The sequence below is a fragment of the Fusarium vanettenii genome (genome assembly GCF_000151355.1).
Source record: "Fusarium vanettenii 77-13-4 chromosome 3 genomic scaffold NECHAsca_31_chr3_5_0, whole genome shotgun sequence".
In the NCBI taxonomy this organism is placed as follows: Eukaryota; Fungi; Ascomycota; class Sordariomycetes; order Hypocreales; family Nectriaceae; genus Fusarium; species Fusarium vanettenii.
In genome coordinates, this window is record NW_003315854.1 from 303749 (window position 1) to 319814 (window position 16066).

The following is a 16066-nucleotide window of genomic DNA, read 5'->3' on the forward strand; positions in this document are numbered from 1 at the left end:
TTTGTTGGAAGATTAAGAATATGGATTGAAGGAGCAAATATTAAGTTGTCTAGAGGACTATGTACACCGAGCCGGCCGCCATGTGCAGCAGGGATTGATTCTGAGCATTATAGATTGAGCTACTATTTCACTCGATGTTCAACCCACGTAAGAACTACTGTGATGCTTGGATGCTTCATGACATTCTATCCTTCATCGCAATCGCCCAGTTACACGGAGAAGAATCTCTGCGGCACGGTTCAATTGTTCGCACACCTCACGATCAAGATTTTCTCTGCCCAAAACCCCCTCTAGAAGCATTGAAGCATCCCTCAACTGCTCTCGACTCGCACTGATAGTTGCCCGGAGCTCTCCATTCTCCCCCTCTGCCTGTTCGGCTCGCGTCTTTTGGCGCTCATAGTTTCGTTGCATTTGTGACGTATCCAAGGCTGGGCTTGCTATCACGTTAAGTGAGCTAGCCGGCGTCGACGATGCGTTGATTCTGTCACTTGAACCGGTTGAGCTTGATTCGACTGATCGCTGTGTATCTGGAAAAGCAGTTGCGGCTTGATCTAAGCCCAGGAATGAAGGATTCGACGATGGTTGCTGCGTGGCCGCTCCGTAAATAGGAGTAGTGAAACTCTGTGAAGTTATCCTTGTGCTTCCAAACCCAGTGAAGGTATCGGGCCGCGAGCCGAGAGGGGTTAGGGCAGACCCAATCCTGTTCGTTTGGTACGGCGACAGGCTGTCCGTGTTCTGAAAGGATGGGTTTTCAAGGTGCACAGGTGGAATTATTAAGAACGAGCCAAGATGTAAATAATCTAAGAAGGTTTGCTTGGCAAGCTGATTCAGTAGGGGTTGGAAAAAACTTACAAGGGAGATGTGAGTAATGTAACTGAAACGAGGCTCGCTCTTCAATGGGGACCATATCTGGGATCAAAAGGTGGAATAGTCTCCACCATGTACCCTCGGAATTTCCCTTGAAATTTCTGACCTCTATTTCTTGCTCTTGCGTCATGAACTGCTCGTGTTCTGGCATTTCTTCTGGAGGGCAGTTACTCTCTGGGTGTGCTAGGGCTTCATGTCTGGCGTCGAACTGCTTCCAGCAGCGGTCGCATCGATATGACTTCATGTGCTTCCGCTTTAGATGATCTCTAAGTAAGCGTTAGGGCTGATTTTCACGTAAACTACTCCCATGCTTGCCTAATGTTGACTTACTTCAGTCGAGATATCGTATCACAGCCACCTGTCTTATTGCGCTGTGCGCGCCTGAAGCAGTTGTCTGATAGTCCAGAGGCTTGGTAAGGACAGGCAAAGCGTCGTCGGGAAGGATCCACGTCCCGAGATTGTCGTCGTTGCTTCTTTTCAGGTGGTTTATTGCCATTATCGTCACCTTCGCCTTCGTTTGCCCTGTTTCGCTTGCGTGATGACCTTGGCTGTCCTGTTGCTGATACAAACGTTTGCCCTTGACTTGCATTTCCAACAGTCGACGGCGTCCCTGTTGAAGCATCCCCAGGCGAGCCGTCGGAATCATGAGCGTCGGGGCTGGATGCGTCGTCGTCAGAACCCTCACCGTCAGTTTCACTGTCGAACCCATCAAGGCTCCCAGTTTCATCGTGTCCCCACTGCCGGTGCTGTTCAGATAGGGAAAGGATTTCGATGTGAACTCTAGCGAGCCCCACCTGTCGCAATGATGTGCTCGTTCTTGGCATCGTTATTTTGGGATGGATAATTGGTTGTGCCTGACTGTCGGGTGTTCCCTGTTGGGGGTGCAAGTATGACGAGGGTTGACTTTCGCTTTCTGCCGTTTTTTGATCTGGATCTTTCGGAGAGGTCTGGGTTGAGGCGTCGGTCTGCTCTTGAGCAAGACGAGGGGGTATAAAGCCTAGATGAATGATGGGTCAGTCTCACATGATCAGGTATTACTCGAAGAAAAACCAGAGCTTAACCCAGAGGATGGATAGAATTTGCTTCGATAACCTACCTGGAGCCATTATGTCGCAGCCAGGAAATATCACGTTCCACAGGTCTTCCCATGTATGCACTCTTGAGGCCTGTCGGCGTTCCTTGAGAATGGCCAACATGGCGTCGTCGATGCCGTTTTCGTGGTCATTGAGAGTAGGAGGTTTGTGGCAGAGTTGTGTATTGAAATGATTATCAAGGTCTTTCCGTTTTCGAAATCTGGATGTGCACACCCGGCATTGGAAAGGCAAGTCTTTAGACTGATGGTACCTGAGGACATGTTGCCTATATACCATGTCAGAGACAGAAGTAATTATGCTGAAGCTAGGGGTATGACTGACTTGACCTCAGATACTGTATCAAAAGATTCAAGGGCACACTTTGGGAAGTCGCAGACATTGAAGTTGCTGGGGTTGATCTTTCGATACGGACAGCTGTATCGACCAGAGGAGGGAGTGAGTTCAGGTGTGTAGTCTATGACTTCCGGTCCGTGATCTCGTACTGGACCTCGCATAGAAATCCCGGAATCTCTAGAAAATACTGAGCTAATTGAGGCCAATGAGTGATTGCTATGGCCATTGCTAAGGAGCACTCCGTGATTCTCGTTCTCCTCGTTCTCCTCGATCTCCTCGACTTTATTAAAAATAGGGATGAAGTCATTTTGGAGTGGTCTTGGGTTTAGCCACTGGGCTGGAGGCATGGGGTTAACGACGTCCGGTTGGGAGGTGTGGTCAGGCGTAGGGCCTAAAAACAGTAAACCATCTGGGAACATGTCGATAGAAGGGTCTTCGAGTTCCCCGCCAGGATAGGCATCCCATGGTGCAGGCATCGCGACGCCAATGTCCACTGTGTGATTTGTTCGCTGCCTGAAGGATGCGGTCGATTTCGGTGCAGCATGCTTGACGCTGACAGGGAAAAGAGAGGGGGTGAGCGGTTTTCTACTTGAGACTGAGCAGGGCTGACAACACAATTTGTGTTGCTAAGCCACGCAGCTGGCCCAGTCACAATCCGGCAGCCAAGCACACATTGTGGCGGGTATATGCAATACACAACGTGTGTATGCCTTTAATACACAACTTGTGGCTTATCGGTCACAAAATGCGAGCCTCAAGAGTCGCGATGATTGCTGGGGAATACAACTGGAAGTCCATAGGGGCATTGCCGAGTGCGGCTTCTCCTTTAATGACAAGTCTCAGCAAACTTTTTTTTTCTGAGAGCCAGAAGACTATGGACCAAGGAGCGCAACTTAGGATATGATCGTACTCCCACCCTATCCGGTCAACTCATAACGAGTCGGTGCTTGCCGAGCCTCGCAGCTTGTGGGGGCGACTTGAACACTTGTGTTGTCATCTCACACAATTTAAGTGGTTGACCAACACACTCTGAGCAATTCTGAACACAACTCAAGTAGTTGATAACACAGGTTGAACCGGAAAGGAGTGCCTCGAAGTATATAACCATGACCACATTCTCATCATTTTGGCATTGCTCTCTCATCTATCAATCAGAGCAAACACGAACTGCCTGCACAGCTGCCCATCGAAGACTTCAAATTCTCCAAAATGACCGATAATGAGACTCCAACTCGCCAAGGATCTTTGGCGTCTCTTCCATGGTAAGAAACCTGGGTGTTGTCGAGTCCAATAGTTAGACCGTAGCTGAATGACTACAGTCTGCAAGGCCCAAGCGATCGCGGAAACAATAACGGATCAAAGTCTTCCCACAAAGCAGCCGGATCTCATTCGCCAAGTACCACAGCAAGGGGGAAAGGGGCCTCAACGAGGAGCATCTCCTCTAGTCTGTGCGTCGAGATGGATCACGATGGATCGTCCAGAGGTCAAAGGGCTGAGGATAAACCGCGAGACGTCGATTCTCTCCTCACGCCATCTGACATCGACTTCTTGGGAATCGGAGACCAGTTTGGAGACCTTACTCGTTAATCCGACGAGTTCTCGAGTCATGTTTACGGGCTGGGATTAGGGATTATGTGCCAGGTGTATAGATGTTGATATTATTCAACGACAATCTTCTGTCCACACCAGTCTTCGAGCTTCTATTGTCTGTGCATCCGTGAACCAGCTATCCGGCGTAGATACTCCTTCGGGACCAACCTCCCACGTCCCATGCACCACGTGTGCAATCCAAAGATCGAGTATGACTTCAAGTCGCATGTTGCCCCCTGGTCCCCACGGCCGACACCCATCGAATCGGATTGGATTCATCGCACCTTGAGCAGTGACTAGATCCGTCCCATCCCCGTCCGATGTGGGCTGCACAAAGGTCATATATAGGCCAGGATGTTCGTACAATTCCGTATCGGCCAACGGGAGATGGTCTTCCCCGTCAAACAAGTGTCGATCCTCGCTCTTCACTACCGGACCAGCGGTAGAGGGTAATATGAGTGATATAGTCTCAAACCCGCCCTCCTGTTCAATTTGTAGGCGACGGCTCGTGGGAGACTCTGCCCCGTAGATGGCGGCAAATGTTTCCGGTGTAAAGGCCGTGATCCCGGGTGCGACATGTTTGAAAGAAGGGCATTTTGCAGCACAGAGGAAGGCTTTCGCAAATGAGCTTAGCTGGAATTTGTTGACCAGGTCGGCAGACAGGGGGTCCAGAAAAGGTGACCTTGGTGTGCCCTCAGGAAGGCGAGACTGGATAGCTTCAAGTAAATATTCCCAGCGACGAAGAGACTTAGTTAAATCTTGAGGTGTCCAGGATACGTAGGAAACCGCTTCTTTAGACCGGTACCAGCCTGTTTCACCTCCCCAGGCGAACTTGCCGAGTTCCCACATGTTCAACGCCTTGCGAAGAGCTAGTTCAAGCGGGACCCATTGCTCATCAGGTAGGAATCTGCCACATCCCCGGAGGCGAGTCCAGCAGACCAAGTCAGTATCAAGATTGAAGTAAAGACCGCCATCCGTTTTTGGTGTGTTGGTCTCATCCGCATAGAGCAGAATGATGCGTCGATCATCTAGCTCTTGGAAGTTGTCGTCAAACCACGATGGCTCAGGCTGGCAAAACTCGGCTGTCAACGGGAGATCGTTGGGTTTGTAGCTATCGATGAACGACAGAAACGTGTAGAGCGGTTCCTCTTCAGGAATTTTGAATGGCCGCTTCTCTGGGGGTAAATCGCGCCATCGTGCTAGCACGTCACGTTTGACTTCTTGCGCTGCGTCGGGGATTCTGGAGATTGCTTTTGTGAGAAGTTGGTTATGAAGCTCGGCGCACCGAACTGGGTCGAAGGACACATCCATAGTGAGTAAAAATCACAACTCAAAGGAGATTAAGGTAAGGTTAAAGTTCAAGACGGTGAGGGAAGCTGACAGTAAACCACCTGGACCGAAGTTGAGCCGGATAACCAGTTATTCGAAGGATGCGAACTGTTATACCGTCTAGTTCAGCCGCTATAGACAATTCTATGTCTTTTCTAGACTCTATTCCGCACTCTATACATCAGCAACTCTTCGTCCCTAGATCTTAGTTGTCTTCTTTCCGCGGCCTCTAAAGCCCCAGCCAATCTGGTTGGCCATCTTCACCTCGACGCCGAGTTCCCGAGCAAATGCATCCACCAGGCCAGGGTTCTGTTGGAACCACCGTCCAGCCATGACCACGTCAATGCCAGACTGCAACACCTCCTCAGCGAGGGTGCCAGTCTTGATGCCTCCAACAGCAGAGACGAGAATTTTGTCTCCCACAGCTTTCTTGATCGCCTGGGCCAGATGCACCTGATAACCGGGTCCTGGCCTGATGGCGATAGCGGACTTGGCGTGGATACCGCCAGAGCTAACGTCGACCAAATCAACACCTCGATCAGCCAACAGAGATGCAAGCTTTCCTGACTGATCAACAGTCCAACTCTCGGGAAACTCTTGCTTCAACTTTTCGTCAAATTCGAACCAATCCGTAGCGCTGATGCGGACAAAGAGCGGCATGGTTTCCGGAATGACGGCCCGAATCCGCTCCACAATCTCCAAGAGAAGCCTTGTTCTGTTCTCGAAATTTCCTCCATAAGCATCCGTCCGGCGGTTGCTGACCGGGCTCAAGAATTGATGCAGTAGATATCCGTGGGCCGCGTGAATCTCGAGTACATCGAAACCAGCCTTGACCGCCCTCTGTGCAGCCTGTGCATAGGCCGTCTTTAGTTCTTCAACCTCCTCTCCGGTCAAAGCCTTTGGAGTAGGGTTGACTCCCTCGACTTGGGGAATCGCTGAAGGACCGACAATCTCGTCTGGCCATCCACCGACCTCCTTGACAGCGATGCCGTTGCCTCTCAGCCAGGGTGTAACCCCGCTGCCTTTGCGACCCGCGTGCTGAAGTTGAATGCCGATCTTTTGGCTCTGACTGTGTGCGAACTCGACGATACGCTTCAACGGCTCAATGTGACCATCTTCCCAGATGCCGAGGTCCTCGGGTGTACTTCGACCCAATCGCTGCACCGCGGTGGCCTCAGCAATTGCTAATCCTGGACCACGTTGAATGATGCCGCCGAGATGGGTCAGATGCCAATCAGTTGCGTAACCATTATCGGCCGAGTATTGGCACAGAGGGGAGAGGAAAAGGCGGTTGGGGAACGTGACACCGCGGATCGTGATGGGAGTGAAGAGTTTGGTGGATCCGTTGAGTTGCGTGCCTGCGGGGGGATCTTGGGCTGGCGTGTAGTAGGAAATGCCCTTGGCAGCGACGTTCTCAATTTTTTCTGGCGCCATGGTTGTGGCCTAAGTATTTTTCACAATCGCAGAATTGCAGATGTAAAGATACGCGTCTCGGTTTGTAGTGAAGTTGGGAATGAATGATTCGTGCTATCCGGTTTTTGTGTTGAGCTTCTTCCAGACATGACTAATGTGCCTACTGAGGCACCAAGGAAGAGAGGCCGAGTTGATTACTAATGTGGTTCCAGATGTGCAACTCCCTAACCTAGGTAGAGCCAGCCAGTCTCAATGCGCGGTTTTGGACTCGGGGAGCCACAGTTAATCACATCATGGAGGTTCCCCTCTTGTGACTATGTACCCAAGTAGGTTGATTGTTACCCTGATTCGCTCAATGCGATCATCATCACCCTTTCTTGGACTTTGCTTGGTCATACTCTGGCCTGATATGTATTTGTAATGCTATTCAAGTAGCAGCGTGGAGGGGCTGGGCCGTGGGTAGGGCCGTTGTCCAACTACCTCGGCGAGTCGGCAGTGACGAGGGGCCTGATTTACAAGGAGTCGTTGATCGCTACGTCAAGAAAGCATACCAAAGCCACAAAGATCTGGTATCACGCTATTTTTATGAAACTCTAGCCTGAGAACTGGTTTGCACATTCAACTCGTCTTTTAAGAGCTCACCTGACACACCATAGCGCGATCATCAGAGTCGAGGGAAGACAGGTACACAAAATGCTGGGTTGACTCACGATGGGTGTATTGACGAGTAAATGTACAATTCGTCTTTCTTTTGAGCGCGAATCCATTAGAGATCTGGGGGTGCTAGGATTAACACAGAGTCCTGTAGCCAAAAAGCTGCCGCTATCATATCCAGGAACTCGACGAGCAAGCTTTTCCCAAAGCAGAAACTAATATACAATAATGCATGAAGAGGGTTCTACCAGCAAAGTGTATTTTTCTACATGTCTAACAAATGCAGTACCCCGTGAAAAAGCTACCCGGTGGCCCGAGATCAGTGGCAATTCCGGAACTATATATCACCGCTGAATAAGACAAGATGATCGGTCACGAGATAATCCTTCGAGCCGTCGGCAGCGGAAAGATGCAATCTCCATCTTTGACGGAGACAACAAGTGGAGGAGGCCCCGCGATCTCAGCCAGAGGGAGGGACAGCGGATCTGTCTTACTTCATAATAGGTGTTTAGGGTCCGAGGCACCTGACTCTACTGTGGAAATTCTGGGACGAGCGGCCAATATGTATTCGAAAAGATAGGTCTTGGTTCATATCGCGGCAGAGAGGGCCCGATCTGCTCAAGACAGGGCTTGTCTGAGGTCGGAGAACTTTCTCCTTCAGTTTTGACAACTACCATCCCTATGGATTATCAGCAAACTATAAATACTCAGGAAACGAAGAGAATATGAACTTGATAATCACCAAAGTTTCTCCTTACTCACTGATCTCCAACACTCTTCTACTTTCCACCAAACCAACACCAACTTTATCATGAAGCCCGTCATGTTCGCCACCGCTCTCGCCACGCTCCTGACTCCAGTAGTCTCACGATGCTCAATGGACAACCGCTGGTGCTACTGGATCGGAACTGCTCCTTTCTGCGAAAGTACCAAGTTCAAGATCGGAGAGATTGACGAGACCGGCAAAGTCCTTAAGGCCTGGACCAAGGATAAGGACCGCGCAGATCTCTGCACGACTTTCAACCATGACGGCGATAGACCTAGCATGAGTTGCTGGAGCGGATACAAGAGGCTTTGGTGTGAGGTTGATGAGTAAGGGTTGGTATGCGATTCTTGTGATGAGGCGATATGAGCTGACGAAAATAGGATTCACTTACTGTGTTGGGGCAAAGGCGTGCTACGTCACTTTGGGCTGCTAGGTAATTTCCTTGTACGTAGAAAGGACCATAGGGGACGATGGCTTCCAACTATTATCGTCTTCATCGCGGTCAACGGGAAAGGAGCAGCTTTGGGATCTTTTCTCGGCCAAATCTTTATTCTTATCAGCTGATTAGTTGCCCTTATTACTTTACCTTGCATCTGTCCCATTGAGAAGAATATATGATCCCTCTTCTCAAAGCCACTTAAAAGGTAATGAAGCAATTTCTTTGGTCGTTGTTGGGTTTGATTCTCTAATAAAACTACTAGTATAGTTGGGCCAGCCTTAGCTATAAGAGAAGGACGAATTACTACTGTTTTAGGTATTTATAAACGCCTACTAGCTATCACTCGCCGTTGGTGCGCTTTGCCTATGCAACAATGATATGCACATTTACTTGCTCGTTGAAAGCAAGGATTTACGCTTTCAAGTCGTCCCGACTTCTCTGCGGGTGCCACGTTGACCACCATCCAAGACGCGACGCGTCCGGTGCCGTCAACTGGCCAGCTAAAACCCCTCCAGTGCGCCGTGGGCTTGAAACACGGTTCATGGTTGGGCCTACATTCGGCCGTCAGCCGTATTGCAGCCTGCTTTGCAAGAAACAAGAGGCCGTAATTGGGTAGGGCTGCGCATTAGCTCAACAAGGGTGCCAATAGATGGCGGGGAATGCTGGGTGTGGTAGGCCTCCCGCATAGATATGCGGCGGGGTCAGGCTGTCCATCTCCATGATAAAGGCAGCTGCACCCCGCGTCAAAATCCCACAGCTCGAGTTTAGTCGCTTTCATGATTAACTGAACTAGGCTTTTTCTTCCATGACAGTAGAGTGTTTAGGGCCAAACTCATAACTTGAAAGCAACCCACCCCATACTTCAGACCGACTATCTGGTCTGCGCCGCATTCTAGCTCAAAACCTGTTTCCTTGCTGTGCACCAATATGGACACGTCGACAAGCCCTCGCATCCCCGTGCCCCTCAAACAAGAGACGCATCTTCGTCTTGTCAGCCTTTGCATCCTGCTCGTGGCAGCTAACGAAGCCTGCAAAGCAAAGGGCCCCGTTTCTTACTCATCCGGTCAAACTGACCCTGACTCTCGCCTCACTGAATACGAGAAATTTCTTTGCAAACTGGCGCAGGTCTGCGACATACAGAAAGGCGGCGACACCGTCACGGCGTTGACCGTTCTGGCTGGACCCCAGGGCCCTAACTACCGCTTCACCTCTAACAACAGGAAGCCAGGAGAGTTTGAAAGGGTGAAGGCCTTCCTGATCGAATTGCTCGAGACAGTTGGGCAGAATCCGAAAAGGTTGAACCCGAAGCCACTCAAGAAGTACGTCTTGGGCCGCATCCTGGAGTTTAACTTTCCAAGATTGAAGCTCTATTTGATGAGTCTCGCCTCTGCACTCCAAAATTGTATCGAGGACTGCGAGCGTCGGGGAGAACCCCCAGGTTCGTACTCCCTGGCCGTACCGAGATCCGTAGCTGACTGCTCAAGATTCGGAAATCATCGGACGGCTCAAATACCTGGCGGCCAAGGGAGAGTTTCCTCGCGATATTTCAGCTTCTGCGGCTGCTAAGAACAAATGTCAGCCTTGCTCAATCTCCTCCGTTTGGCACCTGCATGCTAACAAGGCGGGTACAATTCCAGTTCTCCGTGACTGCGAAATCCTCATCAAGGCCATACATCAAAGTAAAACGGACTCAGCCACCGAGCAGACGATCGAGAAATATTCCAACGAGGGCAACCCTGCTCAATCCCGCTCTTGGTGTGAACTTCGCCACTACCTCGGCCGCCTGCAGTCATATCGACGAGCGTCCGAGATCATATCCGACGCCCCCGTGGAATGGCCCGGCCTTTTCCAGAACTTCACTGTCGACTACCTCCCCTCACCGGGCCTAGGACACGTGAATCTCCCCGGATCACTGACTTCGCCAGCTGAAGTCGTTCGTGCCGCCTTTTCCGACCTCGACGCATCTGAATACGATGCCTACGTTGCCGATCTGCAACGCTATCGCCTGGACGAAGTGGTTCGCGAGCAACTGTCATCCTTTAGCTTCAGGTCCAGGATCCACTGCGAGGTTTATCTTCACTCCCACCTGGTCCAGCAGAACAAGACGCAGCCGGTCGACTTCTGGAACAACTCCATGTTCATCGGCACCAGCAAGCCCACGTGCTGTCTCTGCCACTACTATTTCCAGGACCAAAACAACAGCAACTTCCAGCTCCAAGCACCACACATGAACCTATACATGAAGTGGCAGCTCCCCAAAGTCTACGAGGATGACGGAGTCGAGGCCGTGAATCGCCGCGAGGAAGTGGCTGAAGGCATCATCGAGCAGATGAAGAAGGATACGCTGCAGATTCTCAAACATCAGTTTCCCCGATGGAAGACCAATGATTCGAGAACGGACTCGCGCACTGGGACGTCGGCAGCACGGGGGTATTCCAGGGAGGACCACTATGACATACGACTTGGGACTCCCGAGTCGATGGAGGGGTATAACAAGACATCTGAGATGTACACGGAAGTTGAAGAGTTTCAGGACTGGGTTGATCTTGGTGGACCGGGTGAGGATGGTGATGGAATTGAGATAGGAGGAGCAGCAGTTCTGACGGGAGTGGCGAGATGAAAGCTGACAATGGTGGAGAGATTTGCACAATCCAAAGCGCCTATTATGAGACATGACGATATGGGAATGAAAGAAGAGAGCTAGAGTTATAAGACAGATTGCTTCATCTGTGAATTTATGCAAAGAAAGACTCTTGTTGTGCCTATTCGTCCTAGTCGAAGTGCTTTGCTCGGATGGAAACCTAAACTGTTTTAACCAGTACAAACATCTATTTCTGAGAGCGCAATATATTGGCGTTGGCGGTGATCATTGGACTAGAGGTTGGCAAGAATCTAAAGTCTAGGATTATGTCCTGGAAAGATTCTTATGTCTTCCCTCTAGTAATTTATAATCTCCGCTTGCAGGTGTCCAGAGGCGGAGGCCGTGGCCAGGAGAGCGGCCAGAAATGCTCCCTCATGAAGGGGTTCCCTTACCCAGATCTTACTTCTCCTGCAGGGTAAGCAATATTTGGACGGACGACCAAGATAGACCATACCCTGTTCAATGGTGATTTCTCCGATAGGTGTTGTTCATCCGATGTTAGGGATGCATACTCGCAGATAAGAAGCATATAAAGCAAAACTGTGGCCGCTTAAGAGTTGATCCCTGATGTCGGGCCATTGCCCATTGGCCCTGGAGGCTCTGATACACAGAGTTCAGAATTCGAACCAAATCAGTACCTGAGAAGGACAGGACTAAATCAAGTCAAGGATACAATGGCGATTACTACACCTTTGGTATCAATGACATTGAACATCGTGGTTGGTAAGCATATTGTTTAAGATCGTCTGACATTTACATGCAAACACTGCTAGTATCAATCTGAAAGCTGGTGTTGCTACCTTAATATAATCCTACTAGGTGGTGAAGTGAATGGCCTCAAAAGTGCGATCTCAGATCTTCTGGGGAGTCATCATAATTTCTAGCTCAGCTAGCACATCGTCCTGTTGCAGACGAATAAATCTGTCGTCGATGGAGAAAATTGAGATTGCTGTCGTATGTGGTGTAGGATGGTATTGAGAAATAGATTCCAAAATGCGTTCATTCGAGAGAGCATTGGTTATGAAGATGCAACTTGATGGCAATATTTATAAAGCGCGATACTGGTACCTCCGGGCTAAGTGTTCAAGGAGAAGTACTGTGCCGCGTTAATGATGAGAGTCTGTCTAATCTCGGCTCTCGCATTTGGATCGCACCAACACTATCATTATTGGTATTCAACGAAGCCAATTTCACTTCGGGCGGAGTTATTGGCGAGGCCCAACACTGGCGGTTCGTCCACAACCTTTATGAGCAGGCAGCGGCAGCTCAATGTGAATTGGTTACACAATCAGCGCTTTTGTAGAATAGTGAGTTTAAGAAAGATATAGCGTGCTCTTAGGTACGATTACTATAAGTCATATTGCTATATTGTGAGTGAACTTGCGCAATATCCCTTAGTTACTCTTCGACTTGTTGATCCGCTTCCTCTCCATGCCAAGACTGACCAAGAACGCAACACCTCCGAGACCAACAGCAACGAGGAATGCATTGGCAATAGCCACCTGGAAAGCGTTCCTGACCATAGCAAGTGAGCCGCTCCGCACAACCTTCTCAAGCTCTACTCCTCCAGCTGCCACAACGGCTGCCACATCTATGCCTTGGATCTTATTGAGCTCCTGGCTCAGATAGTTCTGGAAAACATTCTGGGCGATGGCAAGACCAACTGCTCCTCCGAAACTCTGTGCAATTATGACCATGGTTGTTCCCAGAGGGATATCGGCGGTGCTGAGCACGACCTGGATGGCGAATATCGGAATCTGCACTGTCGTTCCATAGCCAGCACCAGCCATGAGCTGAAATCCGAACCAACGCCCAATTGGACTTGATTGGGACAGTGTGTATAAAAGACCCCCGCCGGTGGTAAAGAGAGCTGCACCGAACCACATAAATGGCACGTAGTAGCCTGAAAGGGTCATAGCGGTACCGCTGATCAGCGTGGCGATGGAGACTGTGACACCGTGAGGGAGAATATTGATACCGGATTCTTGAGGGTCGTCGCCCTTTACAGCTTGAAAGTAGAAGGGCAAGTGGTAAGCTTGTGTCATCATTGCGCCTTGGAGCAAGCAGGAAAAGAGACAGCCCAGTAAGACAGATCGCTGAGATAGAATACGGAGAGGAATCAAGGCACTGTGGATGTTAGCCAAGCACCGAGTATGGGGGCGAAGTCTCATACTCTTCCTTTTGCCGGACTTGTATGTAGCTGAACAATATTAAGAGGAACCCAAACCCGAGGAGGCAGCCCCAGACGCGAGAGTCTCGCCAGGGATAGACGGTGCCACCCCATTGAAGAGCGAGGAATAAGCATACCAGAGTCGCCGTGAGAATGACAGCGCTCTTGAGGCCTAGACCCAAAATCTTTTGCTTCAGTGGGCGGTCCTTGTTGACAGCCCCTCCAAGCGTGGACGGGTAGTAGAAGCAGATGATTGCCCCCGTCAGGCCGCCGAGTGCTATCAAGCGGTTAGTTGTTGAGTCTACAGATAATACCTTGCTGATAACATACGTAGATTGATCCAGAAGCAGAATCTCCATGTAAGACGCTCTGAATGAGTAAAGACGCCTCCCAGTGCAGGCCCAATAACAGAAGCAACGCCAAACATGCTACTGATAATACCGAGAAACAGCGGTCGTTTTCGCATCTCCACGATTTGCGTTATGATGATCATGGAACCACAGTAAAGTCCTGAAGCTCCAAATCCCGCCACGGCGCGACCAAGGATGAAAGTTGCCGAGTTTGGGGCCGCCGCACAGATGATGGAACCGACTTCGAAAAGTACTCCGGCGCCGAGATATATCCATTTCAGGTTGAAAAAGGTATACATCTTGCCGAAGGTCGGTTGGAAGGACATTTGGGCTAGGAGATAAATGGTGCCATACCAAGCTTGAGTCGTCAGTATTTGTAGTGCAGTTCGATGTTCAAAACTTACGGACGTCGCTGAGACTGTTAAACTCGCTTGTCATCTTTGGGATAGCAGTAGCTTTTGGATGTTAGCCAAAGAGAAAGATGCAGAATAGGTTGCCTACAGATGATGCTGTTATCCAAGGCAACTGTCAAGACACCAATCATCAAAGATAGGGCCATGAGAATCAGAGGCATTCCATGAAGATACTTGTCGCTTTCCGAGTCTTCAGATCCCTCGTCTGGTAAGAGTGCTGGTTGACGCGCAGGTTCCACGTCTGCTGGTGGAGACTTTTCCCCTGAGCCTAGATCTGTATTCATCGTTGGTTCAACTGAAGGGTTTTCGAGGCTCCTAGGAATAGTAAGTAAGTTTCAAATTCACTGTTGATATCACTGACTGTTGAGGGTTCCTATTCTCCGCTGGCGTAGCGGGCGACGCTGGCTGCGGGACCTGCATTTTCGCGGTGAAGTTGACCGCCAGAGAAAGACGCTGTCGCGAAAAATGGAAGATTATGCTTAATTATACGAGCGCTAAAAGAGTCAATGTGTCAATAAAGCCCCACGCGCCCTTTGAGATCTGGGGCACGCGGCTGCAATGTCAGGCCATTGACGCGTTCGCACTCGCACTCGTCAGCTCGGTTAGGCTGATAAGTAATCAGACGAAGCGCAATACGTATAAGTCCCAGATGTTCCTCCAGCGTAGACTGGCCGGATAACGTTGAACAGTTTGACATTCGGGTCATCAATAAGCGATGGCTCGTCACGAGGGAGTGAAACATTGTGGGCTTGGCAAGGCACCAGCGTGGAATAACACTTTATTGGGCATTTGCGCTTACTATCGACGTTGCAAATGATGGCTCGCACTTGCGTGGATGGCGAAAGATGATGACGATCAGCCTTACACCTCCATCTCGAAAACTGTCGGGAATGTCTTACCCCAGCTTTCAGTCGTCTGCAGCTTTTCACAGAAGGAATCAAGGTTGCGTAATCTCAAAAGAGTGTGTGACCTCAATCAGGAGATCAAGAGCAAGGGGTTCGGGGAAAGATCCCTTGAATCCGAAGACGGTACGAAAAATGTGACCTCGCATCGGATCGACGGCCAGACTGTCCCGCCTTCCACCCTGGATAACCGAAAGGCCTGTTATTCGTGGGATTCGCATCCCAGCTGAAGATTGCAGCTTGCAGAGCCGCGGACGGGCGTCGATCCCGCCCATCTATCCGCATCATACTATCTACCCGCTACCCGCTCCAACTACCGGGTTGCCTCTTGGTTGATGCTAGATAGAGACCGGGTTGTGGGGGGATTTGCTCGTTTACTGGCCTAGCAGAGTTGGTTATGGCTTCACATGTAACGCAACGGGTGTCCCGAAGTGGTAACTGGTGAAAGGACAGGGCCTGAGTCGTCAGGCAACTATTATCAGAACAATTCGGATCCGACGGATAGTTCACCCTGCCACTACATAAGTGCGTCCTCTAGAAGCCCAAGAGTTTCCCTGCCTCAACTACGCCGCAGTTGAACTTCTACTTCAGGGGTTTCGTGCAGCCAGGACCTCGTCTAGACTTTGGGCTTGGATCGTAGTTGAGGCGTTTGCTTCGTCATAGCAATCCGAGAAAGAAAATCACTGCAGTGGCTCGTACGTTGAAACTTTCAACTATCACTCTACAGCACTTTTAACCGCTGCATCGTGAAGTCTCCCCCTGAAGCTGTCGCCATATCTAACAGTTACACAAAGGCACAGCTGCATATCTGATCATTTTGCGTCTGCTGTTTTCAGTATCCGCCGAGATATCACAATCAACTTCCTAACATGTGCAGGGCTAGCTGATAGAGAACCGCCCAAGATCCATGAACAGGCATGATGGAGGTGAGGAACTGGCCACATTAGAGATTAGCGGCGCCTTGGTGAATTGCGCCACCGGATGGCTCAAGACATGGTGTTCTCACGATATCTGGGCTAAGGATTTGATAGGCTGCTTTGCGACGTGCTTGAGGTTGGAGATATGGCCTCTTGAGATGAAGGATGGGAGAGGAGAGAACAAACTC

General features: G+C 50.1%; 6 protein-coding genes across 6 annotated transcripts; 2 read left to right on the forward strand and 4 right to left on the reverse strand.

Moving 5' to 3' along the window:
* Positions 1 to 192: 192 nt before the first annotated feature.
* Positions 193 to 2770, reverse strand: NECHADRAFT_78422 (uncharacterized protein; the record flags this gene model as incomplete). Its single annotated transcript, XM_003042963.1, has 5 exons — positions 193 to 800; positions 853 to 1133; positions 1198 to 1864; positions 1964 to 2226; positions 2283 to 2770. The coding sequence occupies 5 exons, from the start codon at positions 2768 to 2770 to the stop codon at positions 193 to 195; spliced, it is 2307 nt and encodes a 768-aa protein (XP_003043009.1).
* Positions 2771 to 3956: 1186 nt separating this feature from the next.
* NECHADRAFT_78423 (uncharacterized protein) lies at positions 3957 to 5195 on the reverse strand (the record flags this gene model as incomplete). The annotated part of the gene is made up of 1 exon (XM_003042964.1): positions 3957 to 5195. The coding sequence occupies one exon, from the start codon at positions 5193 to 5195 to the stop codon at positions 3957 to 3959; it is 1239 nt and encodes a 412-aa protein (XP_003043010.1).
* A 216-nt stretch (positions 5196 to 5411) lies between these two features.
* On the reverse strand, positions 5412 to 6647 carry NECHADRAFT_37088 (uncharacterized protein; the record flags this gene model as incomplete). The annotated part of the gene is made up of 1 exon (XM_003042965.1): positions 5412 to 6647. The coding sequence occupies one exon, from the start codon at positions 6645 to 6647 to the stop codon at positions 5412 to 5414; it is 1236 nt and encodes a 411-aa protein (XP_003043011.1).
* Positions 6648 to 8091: 1444 nt separating this feature from the next.
* Positions 8092 to 8610, forward strand: NECHADRAFT_78425 (uncharacterized protein; the record flags this gene model as incomplete). Its single annotated transcript, XM_003042865.1, has 2 exons — positions 8092 to 8372; positions 8427 to 8610. The coding sequence occupies 2 exons, from the start codon at positions 8092 to 8094 to the stop codon at positions 8608 to 8610; spliced, it is 465 nt and encodes a 154-aa protein (XP_003042911.1).
* Positions 8611 to 9412: 802 nt separating this feature from the next.
* NECHADRAFT_78426 (uncharacterized protein) lies at positions 9413 to 11105 on the forward strand (the record flags this gene model as incomplete). Its single annotated transcript, XM_003042866.1, has 2 exons — positions 9413 to 9923; positions 9970 to 11105. The coding sequence occupies 2 exons, from the start codon at positions 9413 to 9415 to the stop codon at positions 11103 to 11105; spliced, it is 1647 nt and encodes a 548-aa protein (XP_003042912.1).
* Positions 11106 to 12520: 1415 nt separating this feature from the next.
* Positions 12521 to 14343, reverse strand: NECHADRAFT_37173 (uncharacterized protein; the record flags this gene model as incomplete). Its single annotated transcript, XM_003042966.1, has 5 exons — positions 12521 to 13253; positions 13300 to 13573; positions 13729 to 13806; positions 14051 to 14101; positions 14148 to 14343. 5 exons carry the CDS (start codon positions 14341 to 14343, stop codon positions 12521 to 12523), a joined length of 1332 nt encoding a protein of 443 aa, XP_003043012.1.
* Between the last annotated feature and the right edge of the window lie 1723 nt (positions 14344 to 16066).